Below are 18,323 nucleotides of genomic sequence, written 5' to 3'. Positions count from 1 at the left end.
GTAGCCAAGATTACTATAGTCTAATCCCATATGTACCAACTCTCTATAGTTAATAGCCTAATTCTGTTTCCATTAACTGTGTAAACAATGAAATGGAAGCGCTTACATTTTAAAATAACAGATTTAAAATAGTCAAGAAAAAGCATGTTAAAGTTGTTTGGGAAATATATGAATTAAAATACTTTTAAATTCATATATTTCCCAAACAACTTTAATTTGCTTGTAGTTTACTTAAAATTACATTATTCGTGGGATATTTAAAGGTTAATCACGGTGTTAACAGTTAGGTAACAACATTGTGGATAAAATCAAAGGGACAGAGATCATCAATATCCTAGCATATGGACATATCCTAGCATATGCCAAGACTGTCTGCTGATGCCAGATGAAGACACACCAGGGAACTTGTTAAATATATATATCAGTGATAAGCCACAAAACATGTCTTCCCACTAAGAACAAAGTGTAATCAGATAGTTGTAATTTGAAAACTAATCACAAAAGCTTGAGAGACTTGGCATGTGGATTTGTTTTTTTGCAATTTTGCAGAGCACCTCTATCCAAGAGGATTAGCGTGGATGACAACATGAAATAAGGAAACACTAAGAAAGGATTCCTGCCCCCAAAACTCATAATGGCACAGGGGAACCAGAAGTAGAAAGGACAAACAACAAAAACTTGAACTTGAGTTGGACAGACTGAAGCAATTTCCAGAAAGGCAATCATTTTACAACATAGTAATAAAAACAAAGCATTCTTGGGAACCTTGAAGATTAACAAAATCATAAGTTTCTGTGTACTAAAACTCATTAAAAATGTATGAATGTGTAAGCTTAATTTGTGGTCACTTATTAAATTTCTACACTGCTAAGAAGGTGATAGCCTTTCCGGGCCCAAACAATTGAGGCCCTAGAGATCAGGGCTGCCATGGCTGCTGCTCTGATGGTCAATGCCATGGCCTAGCCTAGTGGGACTTTACTGCATGAAGTGGCTTGTCCCTTGCCGTGGAGACATGTGGGAGGGGACCTTGAGGCAGAGTGGTGGGACCCTCAGGGTGAAGAGGGAAAAGAGCAGGCATGGATTTGCTGTAACTTAAGGCCCTCCTAACTACCTCCATTATACCCATAGAACAAGATGGCTGCCCACCCACAGCCTCAGGGGAGGAAGAGGGTGGCTGTACATTGTATCTCCTTCATAGGCATCTGGTTTGGGGGAATGTCACCTGGAGAGACAGGCTCACCATTGTAGCCACTCAGGGCCAAACTGGTGGCCATTGAGGCCCGAGTTCCCAAGAAGGCCTTTTTTGTGTAGTGCTGCTTAGCTCTTTTGTTTTGGCAGCGATGTTATCCCCTGTCTGTCTTCCTCCTCTCTGCTGTGTTTGATGTCTGAACCCACCCCTCTTGGCATGGAGGACAACAGCATTGGGTCTGTGTCTTCTTCAGAGAGGAATCTCTCCCTGTTGTGTTCCTCCTGAGGCTTGAAGTTTGCCATGGGGGAGAGGAAGGAGGTGCAGGAGGGGAAAGGCGTGAAAGTGGCTAATTGAGATGAATTGAGATAAAGGCTTAGAAGAGCTGAGAGGTGATGAAACTCTCACCAAACTGCAGCAGGGGGTCAGATTACACAGATAGTGAAAGAAAAAGAGGTAGCTGCTATGGAGAGCTCTTTGTCAGCTGCGCTCCCTATCTAGGTAGGAAACAAACTGAGCTCAAAGGTTTTTCCATGTGGAAGACAGGAATTGACAAAAAAAAATTAGTCCTGTCTCACTGAGCAACTGGTGGGAATAACCCAAGATTAAGATGCCCTCTGCCTTCCACATGGGAAAGCCTTTGAGCTCAGTTATTACCAATACAACTTGCAAGTTCATCCTGCTAGCAACAGGCTGCAATACAACAAAGAGCAAAGAACAGTGAGAATAAAACAACAAAGTTAGATAGCTAATCCTATATACTTACAAACAATGGTTCTCTAATCCAGAGGGTACTTAAGGCAAAGCCTAAAATAGTTTCAAAGCCCAAAATCAACAGGTGTCTGGCTGCCATGGCCCATCCCAATTAAAGCGTCCCAAGGAAAATTGTAACCAAGCAAAGAGCCAAAGACCATGCTAAACTATAATGAAGAACCTCTGCTTTATGCCTCACAGACTGCGCTGACATGATTTAGACTAGCCAATCAGATGTAGGCCCAATGCTGCAACCCAACTGAACATTGGTGTTACTGACCAGGTGATATAACCAATTAGGTGAGACTACCAATTAGTATCCAGTGTTCTGCAGCTACATCAGATCCTATTAACAAGCTCCCACAAATCCTTGCATTAATGAGATGGAATGTGTAAGCCCAATAAGGGTAGCCTTGAGACATTTAAGGCTGGTGAGGCACCCTGCATGTTAATTTGCCTCCCATCCTCCCTCTGACTCACTGGCAGCTTGGCTTTAGAGCTCAGAGAACAGGAATTTTCCGTGCTCTGCAGGCCTCATGCGTGAACCAAAGTTTTGTGTTTGAACAAGAGACTATGAAGTGGCCTAGTCTCTTGACATGCAGCGGTTTGCAACTTGGTATATCTGCAGTTTTGCCTGTAGAAAACTAAGGCATTTTTATAGCTAAATCATATAAAATGTGAATACAATTTTATGTATTATATACGATGCATTTTATAATATTAAAGCAGCAAATGGATGTAAGTTTGATAGGGAAGTGCTATTGCATATATTTTCAGTTTTTACCTCCTAAAAAGGGTTTTTACCCCCATGGCTTCAAAATTTCCAGATGTTCTATATCTTTTCACAGTAAGGTAACTAACTTAACGCTGAAATTTCAAGCAGGACAGTCATTTTTACAGTAGAAAAACCATTACCAATAATTTTAAGTCACATTCAAAGTATCCTCTAACGTATGCTAGCAAACTGGATGAGAACACAAAATCTGCCACAGACAAATAATCTTGGGGGAAAACCGGTAATTGCAGGCTAGTTTATCTTCTGGGAAAGCTTGCCTGATGATATTGATTTTCTCTTTCGGGAAATATGAGTAAGCTTCTAAAGAACTCCACCATCTCCACAGGTACTGGGTAATGGGGAAGGCGGTAAGGATAACTCACATTCCTTCTCTAAATGCCGTAGAAAGAGAAGCAAGTCATTGCCCTGTCAAATGCCATGAGAAAGAAAGTCACGGAACTGGGCAGCGGGGGTGGGGGGAGGTTCATTTAAGGCTTTTGTAGATAGCTGCATCAGATCTCAGACATGTGATGATGGAGGGAATTGCTAGAATCAACCACAAATAATGGCTGTGTCCTGGCTACCAAGTGGGAGACACATCCCAGGAACCACCGGGTCTGACAGCAACGGTTCTTGGGTTACAGTCCAAACGTCACAGTCCAGGATCCAATAACACAATCCAAGACAAAATCAGAAGGCATACCAGCATCAGGTTACATATTCCAAAGGCAGAATCAAAAGCAGTACTAAGAATGGATACAAAGCAGGTTAGGGAAGTGGTGGGGTACTCAGTAAGACTGCAGACAAATTGATCCCACACTGGCTGCAGACTCTCTGGAGCCTTATATAGGGAGTTTCCCTACAGGTGCTGCTTGTTCCCATATTAGGCTCTTCCTTAAAAGCTCCTCTACTCATGAGGAGTACTGGGTCCCAGACCCCATGGTGACTTATCGGCCTCTTCCAACATTTCTGTAGCAGAGGGGAGGCTGTGGGCTGCCAGGTGCACACCTGTGCCTTGCCCATGCCTCAGCCCTAACCCTTTGCCTCCTCTATTTCTGCGGTGCTTCAGGAGACCGTGGTGGGTCTGGTCATGGACACAGAATCATAGAGTTGGAAAAGGCCATACAGGCCATCTAGTCCAACCCCCTGCTTAATGCAGGATCAGCCTAGAGCACCCCTGACAAGTGTTTGTCCAGCCTCTGCTTAAAGACTGTCAGTGAGGTGCAGCTCACCACCTCCCTGGGTAGCTGATTCCACTGTCGAACAACTCTTACTGTAAAACATCTTTTCTTATCCAACTGGTACCTTTCCGCCTGCAATTTAAACCCATTATTGCAAGTCCTATCCTCTGCTGCCAACAAGAACAGCTCCCTGCCCTCCTCTAAGTAACAGCCCTTCAAATACTCAAAGAGAGCAATCATACCCCCCCCCCCTCATCCTCTTCTCCAGACTGACCATTCCCAACTCCCTCAGCCTTTCCTCATAGGGCTTGGTCTCCAGGCCTCTGATCATCCTCGTCTCTCTCCTCTGCACCTCCTCCATTCTGTCCACATCCTTTTTGAAGTGGGGCCTCCAGAACTGCACACAATACTCCAGGTGTGGCCTCACCAATACTGTGTACAGTGAAACTATGACATCTTGCGATTTGGATGTTATGCCTCTGTTGATGCATCCCAAGATTGCATTTGCTTTTTTTGTTGCTGCATCACACTGGCTGCTAATATTTATCTTACTGTCCACTCGTACCCCAAGATCTTGTTCACTCACACAGCTACCCAGAAGTGTGTCCCCCATCCAGTATGCATGTCCCTCATTTTTGTTATCCAGATGTAGAGCTCAGCACTTATCCTTATTGAATTGCATCTTGTTCACATCCGTCCACTTTTCCAGTGTGTTCAGATCTCATTGAATGCTATTTCTATCTTCTGGTGTGTTCGCTGCTCCTCTCAATTGGGTGTCATCTGCAAATTTAATGAATAGTCCCTCCACACCCTCATCCAGAGCATTTATAAAAATACTAAAAAGTACCAGGCCCAGAACCAAACCGTGTGGTACCCCAATCAGATGAAATGCCGTTGACAACTACTCTGAGTGTGGTCCTTCAACCAGTTCCCTAGCCACCTAACTATCCTATGGTCCAGTCTACAGTCTTCTTCTAGTTTACCCATCAGAGCATCATGGTGAACCCTGTCAAAAGCCTTACTGAAATCTAGGTAAACAACATCAACTGCATTCCCTTGATCAAGTAAGCTTGTCACTCAATCAAAGAAGGAAACAAGGTTGGTTTGGCAGGAGTTGTTGGAGACAAATCCATGCTGACTTCCTCAAATCACCATGCAACAGCAAAAGGAATTCTAGGAGGACACAGTCACTTTCCCCTAAGGTCCTCACCATCTTCACCTCATCTACCATCTCTTGCCTGCTGGTCAATATTAAGTCGAGTATGGCTGAGCACCTTGTAGCTACCTCCGCCATTTGATGAAGGAAGTTGTCAGCCAGGCAGGTGAGGAGCTTACTTGACTATTGTCACTTTGCAGAGTCTGTCTACCAGCACACATCAGGGAAGTTGAAGTCACCCATAACTACCAGGTCTTGTTGTTTGGACCCCATGTCAAGCTGCTCAAAGAGGGCAGCATCCAACTCCTCACCCTGGTCAGGAGGTCTGTAGCAGACTCCAACCACAACACTGTTCGTCCTTCCTTCACTTATCCTCACCAAGATACTTTCCATTGGGCTGTCACCCCCATCCTCTAGTATTTCTTGACAAAACCCATGCTGGGATCTCCAAGTCTGAGGGCCCTCCTGACTCTGGGTCTCTTCAGAAAGGCCCTGAGACTCCAGTCTCAAAAAAAGGGCCTGCTGGGGGAGCTTAGGGCAGGCTGAACTCCTCTCCCTCCTCCTCTTCCGATGAGGACTAATCTTCACATGCTACACCAGAGCAGCCCATGACAGGCTGGCTCATACACTAAAATGTGTGGACCCTTTATCTGAATATATTTAGATCAGTTTATATCAGGAAGAAGGGCCAATAAGATTTTCTTGGGGTCAGAAGACTCTCCAGGACATATTTTTAATGGGCTGCATATGAGGAAAATCTTCCCCCATTTCAAGAAAGCACAACAACAACAACAACAAGCAGTACTGTTACTTGTACTACTAACTATTTAACTATTGTAAAGATCTACCAATATTGACTGGTCTTTGTGGCTGTTAACAGTACAAGGAAGTACACTGCTTGAAATACTGAGATGGATGAATGTTCCCTCTACGTGAGTGGAGCACAAGAAAGCCAATGTGTCGACTTCCGGTGGTGTGCTGGGATGAGTACGACGTTCTCTCAGGCTGTCCTGAGAGAAATCCAAGTTTGCGCTAATTTAGGGGTGATATATGCACCCCAATCCGACCCTTGCAAGTGGGTCGGACAGCAGGAATTCCCTGCAGCCCGCAAACGCAGTTTGACCTCCCAAAGACTCTGAGGGAGCTTTTATAAGTCCCCCAGAGCTCTGGACGCCGGTCCTGCGAGGGCAATTAGGGAAAGGAATCGCCAAAACGCAGCTTTGGCACAAGGCTCTACCCTCCACCACCTTAACACCAACACAAGGACTATTTTAAGAAAAGAACCTCACCTCTCGATGCCCAAGTGAGTACAAAGAACCCTTCGTTTTTTACTGGCATCACCGTATAACTGGGGGGTAGATGAAGATATTCCCAGTGCCCCTGCTCCTCCCTTATCTCAATCGGGAAAGTTTGATTCGTAAATTCCATCAGGATTAGCGGCAGGAGCCTTATCAGACAGATCAGCTTAAATCAAAACAAAGAGTTGGAAGGACGCTTAGATGATGGACTAAAATTTCCACCAATGAGAAGCAACTTCGAGGGAAGGGGAGGGTGAATTTCTTCCTGATTTTCTGGTGAAAAAGAGTTTCCTGCCACGTTAGCAGCAAGGGATTCATCAGACCGGAAGCTCCTCTATACCACCCTCTCTATCATCTGAGTCACAACAACAGGAAGCAAGCTGGAGGACCGGATACGCGTCGCACTTGAGTTACACAGAAATAGTTCCTAAAGGAAACAACCATCGAGATGAGGCGGTAGAAGGTCCACGGCAAATACAACTTCCGGAATACTTCCTGGTAGACCCGACCTAGAGCGTCCAATAAAACTCGCTGGTATTTCAAAACTTTATTAAGCTGTTTTAAAGCCAAATTTAGCTCTTTTCAACCCGAAAAAATTATCAAGCTGATCATTGAACTACCTTCTATTAACTACCACCTGGAGGGCCCTGTCTGAAGACATGATTTTTACCAGTCTTATTCCAATGTAAATGTCTGGAACTCGACCCCGTTCTGGCTCATTGCATAGCCCTGCCTATACTAAACTCAAGGACTCAGTACAAGTCTTAGCCATGGATAAGAAATTACAAGATATGCTAGCCAAACAAACAGAGGCAACAAATAAGCAGCTTGAACAGATGTCTACACAGATGTCTACACAGATGGCACAGTTAACTTCTATGATGACAAACCTAGGTCAAGCATCTCAAGCTATTGATCACAAATTGGGTGTGATAACAGGAGATCTTAAAGAAGTAAAAACCCAAATGAGCATTATGCAGTCAGATATGCAAACAATGGACTTATCAATAAAGAAAGTGATGGAAGAGCATAAGGATACAAAGAAAAAATTAGTAAGCCAAGAAAAACAGATTGAAACAATACAATTAAATCAGATAACTGTAAAAGATCAAATAGCAATGATGGAGATGAGAGTGAGAGAGACCAACCTTCGTCTGCGCAACCTTCCAGATATGATGGGAGACAACAAAGAAACTGTAATCCCAAATCTGGCTTACCTGTTTCAGATGGATCAACAAGAATTGAACCAAGCTATTAACAGAGTATACAGAATACCATTACCTGCTAGAATGAAAAGATCTAAGCCAAGAGACTTGATGATAGTGTTCTATGACACTAGGATTAAGGATAAGATCATGAAGATGCATTATGACAACCCGGTGTCAGCAGGAGACATTCCTCTAATTTTATTAAAGGACATACCAAGACATTTACTCTCACAGAGGAATAATTACAAAGAATTTGTGTCTGTTTTGAAAGCTAATGGTATCAAATATCGCTGGATTATGCCACAAGGCTTGGCTTTTACCTACAAAGAAATGAAAATGACAATTACATCTACAGCAGATGTGGGAAAATTTCTGAGAAAATATAAATCAGATCTTAAAGGATTAACTGGGGATCAAAAGGAAGAGGAAGAAGAACAAGAAGAAGAAGAAGAACCACAGGGAGCAGCAGGAGGAACTAAATTATAGACTGCATATTTTGCTTCAATAATCATTGTACCATGGCAAAAGTAATTTCTTGGAATGTGAATGGTTTGAATGAAAAAACTAAAAGGGCTAGAATTTTTAAATATCTACAGAAGTATAAATACTCCCTAATTTGTTTACAAGAGACTCATATAGCAAAAAAACACAAAAAATATTTGGATAGGCAAATGCTTGGACAAGCATTTGTGGCATCGGCCGAAACAAAAACTAAGGGAGCAGTAATATATGCTCATTCTAGCCTTAGTCCTGAACTACTATATAAAGACAACGAAGGGAGAATTGTAATTATAAAAACCAAAATATTGGGGCAAAAGACGATTGTAGTAGGAATATATGCTCCCAATGAAGGAAAAACAAAATTTTATGGACAATTGCATGAACTGATCTCTCAGTATGCTAATGACCAGATTTTATTGATGGGTGACTTAAATGGCGTTATTCTCCCAATTTTGGATAAAAAATCAAAAGCAAAAGACAAAAATGAAGGATGTTTACCTAAAACTTTCTTCACCATGGCTACAGAATTGGAATTACAAGACATCTGGAGAACAATGAATACTACAGCCAAAGAATATACCTTTTATTCAGCGAGACATGACTCACACTCCAGAATAGACATGATTTGGTCTAGTAAATCAATTTTTACGCAACTACGTAAAATACATATTTTACCAAGAACTTTCTCTGATCACAATCCGGTTACATTTGAGTGGAACAATAAACAAGCATTTAGATGGCGATTGAATGATAAACTTCTAAAGGAAAATAAGATTCAAAAAGAATTATATGATCTGATTAAAGATTTTTTTGAAGTCAATCTTAATGGAGAAACTACGTTGAATATAGTGTGGGATGCGTTTAAAGCAGTTCTAAGAGGATTTATGATACAGAAACATGCAGCGTGGAGGAAAACTCAACTACAATTTACCAATAATATACTTTGGGATTTACAAAATTTGGAACAAGAACTTGTTATGGCGTTACAAGAAGAAGAGAAAAATGAAATACAAATGAAGATTTCTGTATCTAAACATCAATTAAATTTGGTCATAATGGAGGAAATGAACAAAAACTTAAAATTTGCCAAACAAAAATATTTTGAACATGCTAATAAACCTGGGAAATTTTTAGCAACACAACTGAAAGACTCATTTCAGAAGAAGATTATAACAAAAATTCAAACTGCTAAAGGACCAGTTCATTCAACTACAGATATACAAAAAGAATTTGTTTCATTTTACACTAAGCTGTATCAGAAAGAAAATATTTCAAAACAGAAAATAGATAAGTTTAAGTTCAATACAGATGAATATCCTCTCAACAGACCAACGAGAATGGATAGATGCTCCAATCACAAGGGAAGAAATACAAGAAGCAATAATGAAACAAAAGATGGATAAGACACCTGGACCAGATGGAATAACTGCTTTATTTTATAGAACATTTAGGGACAACTTAGCAGACTTCTTTGTATCACTTTGCAATACAATTTTGGATAAGGGAGTAGCCCCAGAAACTTGGTCGCATGCATACATATCGTTGATACCCAAGGAAGGAAGAGACCCAGAAAGAACATCAAATTATAGACCTATTTCGTTGTTAAATGTGGACTATAAGATTTATGCCTCGATCTTATCGAATAGGATAAGAAAATTCATCAAAGACCTTATACATGAAGATCAGGCGGGCTTTGTTCCAGGAAGGCAAATTAAAGATAATATAAGAATCTTATTGGACTCATTAGAATATTATGACCAGAATATACAACGATCAGCCGCCTTTGTATTTTTGGATGCGGAAAAAGCCTTTGATATGGTCTCATGGGACTTTATGGAAAAAACATTGGTAAAATTAAATTTTGGAGACCGTTTTTTGAAAGGTATATCAGCCATTTATACATCCCAACATGCGAAAATTTTGGTGAATGAATCAATGTCGGAAAATTGTCAAATTAAGAAAGGAACTAGACAAGGCTGTCCTTTGTCTCCGTTATTATTTTTGTTGGTGTTGGAAACACTATGTTGTAAACTAAGGAGTATGGAGGACATTCATGGTTTAAAAATTAAAAAACATGAATTTAAATTGAGAGCATTCGCGGATGACCTGTTAATTCTGGAAAACCCAACACAATCAATGAAGTTACTACAAGAGACTCTGGACGACTTTGGGGAAATATCGGGATTTAAAGTCAATCAAGAAAAAACAAAGACAATATTCAAAAATTTATCAGAAATAGAACAACAGGAATTCAGTACGTTTACAGGTTGGGAGAAGGCCAATAAAGTTAAATACTTGGGAATCTGGATCTCAGCGAAGAGCAAAGAATTGTTAACCAACAACTATCTTAAATTATGGGGTAAAATAAAAACTGATATGATTATTTGGTCAAATAAAAAGTTGTCACTATTGGGACGTATTTCAACAATTCAAATGAATGTGTTACCAAGGATGCTCTTCTTATTCCAAAACTTGCCTATAATATCACATGTTAAATACTTTGATACTTGGAGGAAAGACATTTTAAATTTCATCTGGCAAGGGAAAAAACCGAGGATTGCTTATAGATATCTGGTGGACCTTAAAGTTAGAGGAGGCTTAGCACTACCAAACTTTCAACTTTACGCTGAAGCGGTAGCCTTAACATGGCTAAAAGACTGGATAACCTTATCAAATACACGTTTATTGGAGCTTGAAGGCTTTAATAATATTAGTGGATGGCATGGCTATTTATGGTATGATAAAATTAAGATACAAGCATCATTTAGGAATCATATAATCAGGTCCTCTCTACTGCGCATCTGGATGAAATACAAACATATTTTGGAACCAACAACTCCGATGTGGATTTCACCGCAAGAAATGCTAACACTTCGACCACTTAGACCGGACAAATTCATAATTTACCAGGAATTAATTAATTGGGAGGGGGAAAAATGTTCATTAAAGGAATTTCAATTTCTCAAAGAGGATTTACAATGGTTGCAATATTGTCAGATTAAATCAGTTTTTGTACAAGATATGAAAAATGGATTTTCTAAAGAAAAGTCCCCTTTCCACAAGATGTTACTAGAGAACAATCTGAAATTGATCTCTAAAATGTACAATCTACTCTTAACATTATATTGTGAGCAGGAGACAATTAAACCAACTATGATTGATTGGGCTCAAAATATTGGACATGATATTCCTTTAAACAAATGGGAAAGACTTTGGTCAAAAGACTTGAAAGGAATAAATGCACAATCAATTCGAGAAAATATTTATAAAATGATGTATAGATGGCATTTAACACCTAAGAAGATGGCAAAGATATATAAAGTGACATCCCCCAAATGTTGGAAATGCAATAAGGAAATTGGTTCCTTTCACCATATGTGGTGGACTTGTGATAAAGCTAAAGACTTTTGGGATATGATATACAATGAACTGAGACTAATAGTACAAAAAAATATACCCAAAATACCAGAAATGATGCTATTAAGTATGATACCTGACGACTTGTTAATACAAAGAACTTTTTTGATTTATGCTACAACAGCTGCGAGACTGCTTTATGCAGCAAAATGGAAGGGGGCAGAAATTCCCGAGAAAAAAGACTGGATTGGGAAAATGTTCGAATTGGTGGAAATGGCAAAACTTACAGCCATTTTAAATGAAAAAGACAAAGTTTGATTCTTAGGGGAATGGGAGGATTGGATGAAATACTGTGAATATGAATTAAAACTGGGGAAAATGGAAGAATACTTATTAATCTGATCTAGAAGATACAATTAATAGTAAGAGTTATAATCATTTAGATTAATAGAAAATGTTCTATGAAAGTTAAATGAATTTATAACAGTTAAGATCAGACCAATTACGATGGGATGAATATTTTATTAAGAGGCGGAGAGAGGTGATGGGGAAGTCATAAATTTTCCTCTAATTTGTTTTTTTTGTTATGAATTCAAGAAATTATAACAACATAGAGTTAGAATTTTGATTTTGAATTTTATATTGCTTTTATTGTTGTTTACTATCATGGAAAATTTGTATTATAAAAACCAATAAAATTATTATAAAAAAAAAAGAAAGAAAGCCAATGTGTCTGTCCTACTTTACTGGGAATGTCTACTCAAAAGGCAGATGTTCTAAAGATGTACCTGGACTAACAGAAAGCACTTCTGCTAGCAAGAAAGAATGTGAAAATAAAGTGCAAATGCATTATCTTGATCCCATTCTATATTGTCAGTGCACCTACTTAGTCAGAAGCTGAAATTGATGTTTGTGCCAAAGTTACCGTATATACTTGAGTATAAGCCGAGTTTTTTTGCCATGATTTTTGGCTTAAAAAACTCACCTCGGCTTATACTCGGGTCAATACGGTAATTGGCCTGCCGGGCCCTCTCCCAGCGCGCTCCCGCCGGCCAGCTGATGGGCGGACTGTCCCGCTTTCTCCCCCCACCCCACCCGATCATGCCTTCTGCGCGGCGGCGGCTTCTTCCCCCCACCCGATCACGCCTTTTGCGCGGCAGCGGCGGTTTCTTCACCCCACCCCCACCCTGCCTTCTGCCGGGCAGCAGCGGTTTCTTCCCCTCCCCACCTCACCCGGGCCGGTCCTCCCACTTGCCAGCTGACCCTGCGGGGCCTCCTGCGCGCAGGGAGGGGGCCGCCGCCACCGCCTGCCTGCGCACCTGGAGCCCGGTCAGGTAAGCCTGCGGGGGCGGAGGGGGTGCATTTCCCCCTCGGCTTATACGTGGGTGCCTAATTTTCCCCCATTTTTGGGGTGAAATTAGGCACCTCGGCTTATACTCGGGTCAGCTTATACCCGAGTATATACAGTACTTAAATAAAGCAGCTATGAACCTAACACTTCTTTCTTAAGTTGTTACACATTCTGAAAACTGACATTACTGAAATTATTTGCTTGTAAGATTCAGAAGCGTCTAGTCTCTCTTTATAGCATTTTCTGCATTAAAAAGTGAGACATTAAAAGCTACAGATGAACAATATCTGGGGATAGTAGTAACAAAGTGTTGGTTTGGACCATAGCCCGTTAAAAAAATCTTTAAATGAAATTTTGTTCTAACCTTTATTCCCTTCCTTAATACAACCAAGCATATGGTGTCCTATACAAAGGTAAAAACTGATAGCTCTGTGCATGGTATTTATAGAGGGCTCTTGCCAAACACTTAGAAAAAGGTAAACTGTTTAAGTATGGTTTAAATTTTCGTGATTCTTGATCCATCAGGTAACAACATGCTATCAACCAGTGTGGCCATACATCTTTTTAGAGACTCTCTATTAACCTTAACTGATTTTAGATAATGTGAATCTGAATTGGAAAAACATAATTAACCCACAGGACCACAAATTCCAGCTAAAGCTTTGAAATTTGGATCTAAAAAATGAAATGAATTGTTCAGTTATTTCTTGTATTTATGGTGGAAACTTTATAGGCTGCATCTTCACATTAGCACATCCTTCACCTGGAGGTCCAGGTGCTTACTCACATTTCAAAAAAATCCATATGAAAAAACTGTCTAAAGCCTATCTGTTTAATTAGCGTAAACCTCATTAACCTGATCTTTCTTATGAAGGCCAGAAGTGGCCAACTCCAATGGATATAGATGGCATAAGACAGTTTAATGAAGGGCAAACTGACAATAATATACTAATTAGCATTCCTAGTTTCTAAATCTCATGGCATGCTCAAATTTGCTTTTAAGTAGTACCCCTCTTTTTTCTCTCGAACCAAAGTTCTACAATCCTACCATTATAGTTGTAATTATAGTGGGCTTCGAGACTAAAACCCTGACAGTTAACTTAAGTGAAAAATTAGAATGGGTGCAAGGAATGATGGAAACAGGATAGAGAGGCCAATAAGCCCCCTTCTCTAAATATGTAAGAAACCACTCAGGTGATCTGAAAAGCAGCCACATGCTTATGTACAAGATGCCTTTATAGTATTTGTATTTTCCTAAAATACAAACACTACTTGCTTAGTTCAGTTACACTGGAATATTAGCTCTTAAAGAAAAACCTCCCCAAATTATCTTTGAACAAACACGGTGCTTTCGCTACCAAAATTCCGTTCTGGTACCAATCTGACCCAAGTTTTTTTTAGCTGATTACATTTAAAATAGTGTGTTCCTGTAATCTGCTACTAAGTTGCCAACCTCCAGGTACTAGCTGGAGATCCCCTGCTATTACAACTGATCTCCAGCCGACAGAGATCAGTTCACCTGGAGAAAATGGCCGCTTTGGCAATTGGACTCCATGGCATTGAAATCCCTCCCCTCCCCAAACCCTGCCCTCCTTAGGCTCTGCCCCAAAAACCTCCCACAAGTGGCAAAGAGGGACCTGGCAACCCTATCTGCTACCTTTCTTAAGTGCCATTTGCTCGCATCTCTTTCTGCAGTACACAAAAGAAACACCGAGAGAGAAACTGGGCAAGATAATGATAGCTTCAACTTTTCCAAATATTATTTTAAGCAAAACACATCCACACATTCATTAATGCATGAATCTGTCAAAATATACTCAACAAGTCAAACTAAAACTTGGTATTTTCCCCCTGAATTCCCCACTCCCCAGGCCTTCACACCTCTACTTCTGAATATGGAAGCTCTGTTTTTAGCTAGCATGGCTAACGACTTTTGATAGACTTACTAGCCATTAATGTGTTTAGATCTTTTTAAAAAGTATTTGGCAGCCAAATTTCAGCAACGTTTGCAGATTATGTGTATGAGTTCTGCCAAGATCCAACACATCCAACAATTCCTAAGCTATGATGTCAAAACTCTTCTGGGTGACTTCCTTATAAAGTTATCAATATATGAAATGAACACTGGCTCTAACAGCTCTGGGAATAGCATTGGGAAGAGTGGCCTGGTGAAATATTTTCCCTACTTAATTATCATCTATGTGCTTTGTGTAACAGACATGGCTGCTCAGGCAAAAAATATTGCATATTTTCATATTATATAACACCATCTTAAACTACTAGATACCAACTAAGGATCAACAGAATAACGAATCTCAATTAAAAGACACAACCCAGTGCCACCAGTGAAAGCTTCCAAAAAGCCACCCATTAAAGCAACTATGGTCTTTTATGCATGGACTGGATCTCCCTGCTTGGACCTGGGTTCATCGCACATTAAAGTAACCAGGGTTGGGGGAAACTGTATGCATTGGCTTGAATGATCAGGGAGGAAACTGTGTGCTAATTGAACCATGAATACAGAAAAGCAGTCTCCCAAGCTCAAATCAAGTCCCACCCCTTTAAATGCTGCTCTGTAAATGGCTTACCGTGAGAGATTTCCTTCCCTCCAAACCCAACTGCTGCATAATAAAGCATTTTAAGAACAAAAAACAAAAAACAGAGCAATCTGAAAGAAGGGGGGAGAAATCCAAGCTTCGTTTTTAAAGAGCCTTTCTTTTGCTCAAAAAGAGCTCCGAGGCAGCAGGAAGCACTTGAATTCCCGCCTCTTTAAACACTGCTTCATGATCTTCTGTTTCCCCCTAATGCAGTATGCACGCTCTATGACTCCGGATTGAGCCAGGATCAATGGTTTAATTCGGGCCAGAAGAGGAATGGGAAAAGCCAGGTTTGTTTTGCATCGAAACAGGTTGAGCTTCCAAGGAATCAGATAGCATGCATACTGAAAAATTTGATCCTGGCTGAAACAGGGAATAAAGGAGGTTAAAGCGAGAATGCATAAATGACCTATATTATCTTCCCCTCGCAGATCACATGTTCACAGCCCTGAAATTCTTAACTTACTAACCTGGCTTTCTTCTTGCACAACTCGATACTGTTCCTTCCAAATTGTTATCTTGGATGCTTCATCTTTCCTCAGGGCTCTTTCCTTCTTTAGCTCAGGACTCCAGAATGTCTTGATACTATTCATGGAGGAACTAAGTTTGCTTTCTTTCACCTCTACATCCTTGCGCAGCAGATCATTTTCCCGCAACACTTCTTTGAGCTGTGTCTGCAGGTCCATTATAGTATTGTCCCGAGCCTGCCGCAGTGAATGAGGCACTGTGGACGCCATGCTCACAGGAGGAAGGTGATGCTCTCCAAATGCAATAGTATCACTGGCAACCCCACTGCTGGCAATGTTGGGACTGCTGCCCATAGCAGTCATCCTTACACCATAAGGCAGACGCCCCCCAGATCGGCCAAGAGTCATGGTACTTTTCGGCGTGTCTGCACCCACATTCTCATGGTCACTTAGGTACATAGGGCCTGAAGTGGCATAGGCAGCATTTAAGGACTGGATATTTTCCATAGAAAGCGTTTTGCCACTGCCACCCCCAGTACTACTTCCAGAGCTGCCTCCGGTACTGTTGGTTCGACGATGGCCCAGCCGTGGTGATCGTGGCAGTCTTGGTGAACGCCCAGGACTCTGGTTGCTTGGCTCAATTTTACCAACTGACCGAGCGCTTCCATACATGATTGATTTTGTGATACAAGCTAATCAGGGAAGAAAGAGTTCCTGTGAGGTTTCTTGACTACGGTTGCTAGTCAACTTAAGGCCAATCAATATTTATGGTATGTCAACTGTCTGTTTCTGAAGTCAAAGCTTCATAGTGTCAGTCTTCATAATCTGTAACAGAAATACAGATATTAGATTACCACTGCTTAACAAATCCCATTTCCTGTTATCCCCCTTTATAACTTTGTGAGATTCTAAGGATTCAAACATGCAAATGTAAAATATCTCTCCAGTCCTTGAAGTGTGATGACTTCTTTTCTATGATCATGTCAGCGCTCTTGTTAATATTCTACATGTTACTCTATGCTGTTTTAAATGTCAACTTCTTATTGTCGAAGGCTTTCACGGTCAGAGTTCATTGGTTCTTGTAGGTTATCCGGGCTGTGTAACCGTGGTCTTGGAATTTTCTTTCCTGACGTTTCGCCAGCAACTGTGGCAGGCATCTTCAGAGTAGTAACACTGAAGGACAGTGTCTCTCAGTGTCAAGGATGTAGAAAGAGTAATATATAGTCAGAAAGGGGTTGGGTTTGAGCTGAGTATTGTCCTGCAAAAGTATTGTCCTGTAAGTATCAAGATAATGTGCTAATGAGGGTATGGTATGTTAATATGGAACCATTGTATCCTGAAGTGATCTGTTAATGTGTGTAATCCAAAACTAATCTGTATGGCTATTGTTGAATGTTGTCTTTGTCTGGAGGTTTTTCAGGGCAGGAAGCCAAGCCTTATTCATTCTTAAACTCTCCTCTTTTCTGTTAAAGTTGTGCTGATGTTTGTGAATTTCAATGGCTTCTCTGTGCAATCTGACAAAATAGTTGGTAGAACACAGGGTCTTATTCCAAGACACTGAAAGACTGGACAATTCTACCAACTATTTTGTCAGATTGCACAGAGAAGCCATTGAAATTCACAAACATCAGCACAACTTTAACAGAAAAGAGGAGATATTGTCGAAGGCTTTCACGGTCAGAGTTCATTGGTTCTTGTAGGTTATCCGGGCTGTGTAACCGTGGTCTTGGAATTTTCTTTCCTGACGTTTCGCCAGCAACTGTGGCAGGCATCTTCAGAGTAGTAACACTGAAGGACAGTGTCCTTCAGTGTTACTACTCTGAAGATGCCTGCCACAGTTGCTGGCGAAACGTCAGGAAAGAAAATTCCAAGACCACGGTTACACAGCCCGGATAACCTACAAGAACCAAGAAAAGAGGAGAGTTTAAGAATGAATAAGGCTTGGCTTCCTGCCCTGAAAAACCTCCAGACAAAGACAACATTCAACAATAGCCATACAGATTAGTTTTGGATTACACACATTAACAGATCACTTCAGGATACAATGGTTCCATATTAACATACCATACCCTCATTAGCACATTATCTTGATACTTACAGGACAATACTTTTGCAGGACAATACTCAGCTCAAACCCAACCCCTTTCTGACTATATATTACTCTTTCTACATCCTTGACACTGAGAGACACTGTCCTTCAGTGTTACTACTCTGAAGATGCCTGCCACAGTTGCTGGCGAAACGTCAGGAAAGAAAATTCCAAGACCACGGTTACACAGCCCGGATAACCTACAAGAACCAGTCAACTTCTTACTTTTTAAAGCTTCTGCTTCACTCCTTGTCATTGACATATTCTCTGTGCACCCAATAAAATTTCCAAAAAGCATAAAAGGTGAAGATCATATTCAGGTGCAACAATAACATAGGAGGAGTTGGTTTTTATACCATGATTTTCTCCACCTTTAAGGAGTCTCAATGTGGCTTACAATACCC

General features: G+C 40.7%; 1 protein-coding gene across 9 annotated transcripts in view; it reads right to left on the bottom strand.

Moving 5' to 3' along the window:
- The window catches only part of ERC1 (ELKS/RAB6-interacting/CAST family member 1), a 228,298-nt gene extending 211,648 nt beyond the window's left edge, over window positions 1-16,650 (bottom strand). For all 9 annotated transcript variants that reach the window (XM_056847361.1, XM_056847362.1, XM_056847363.1 and 6 more), the window contains exon 1: window positions 15,834-16,650. In XM_056847361.1, coding sequence (XP_056703339.1) covers window positions 15,834-16,502 — 669 coding nt within the window. In that variant the 5' untranslated portion in view covers window positions 16,503-16,650. The remainder of the gene's footprint in view (window positions 1-15,833) is intronic.
- Between the last annotated feature and the right edge of the window lie 1,673 nt (window positions 16,651-18,323).

Source organism: Euleptes europaea, chromosome 3 (assembly GCF_029931775.1).
Source record: "Euleptes europaea isolate rEulEur1 chromosome 3, rEulEur1.hap1, whole genome shotgun sequence".
In the NCBI taxonomy this organism is placed as follows: domain Eukaryota; kingdom Metazoa; phylum Chordata; class Lepidosauria; order Squamata; family Sphaerodactylidae; genus Euleptes; species Euleptes europaea.
This window is presented reverse-complemented; position numbering and strand designations above follow the sequence as displayed.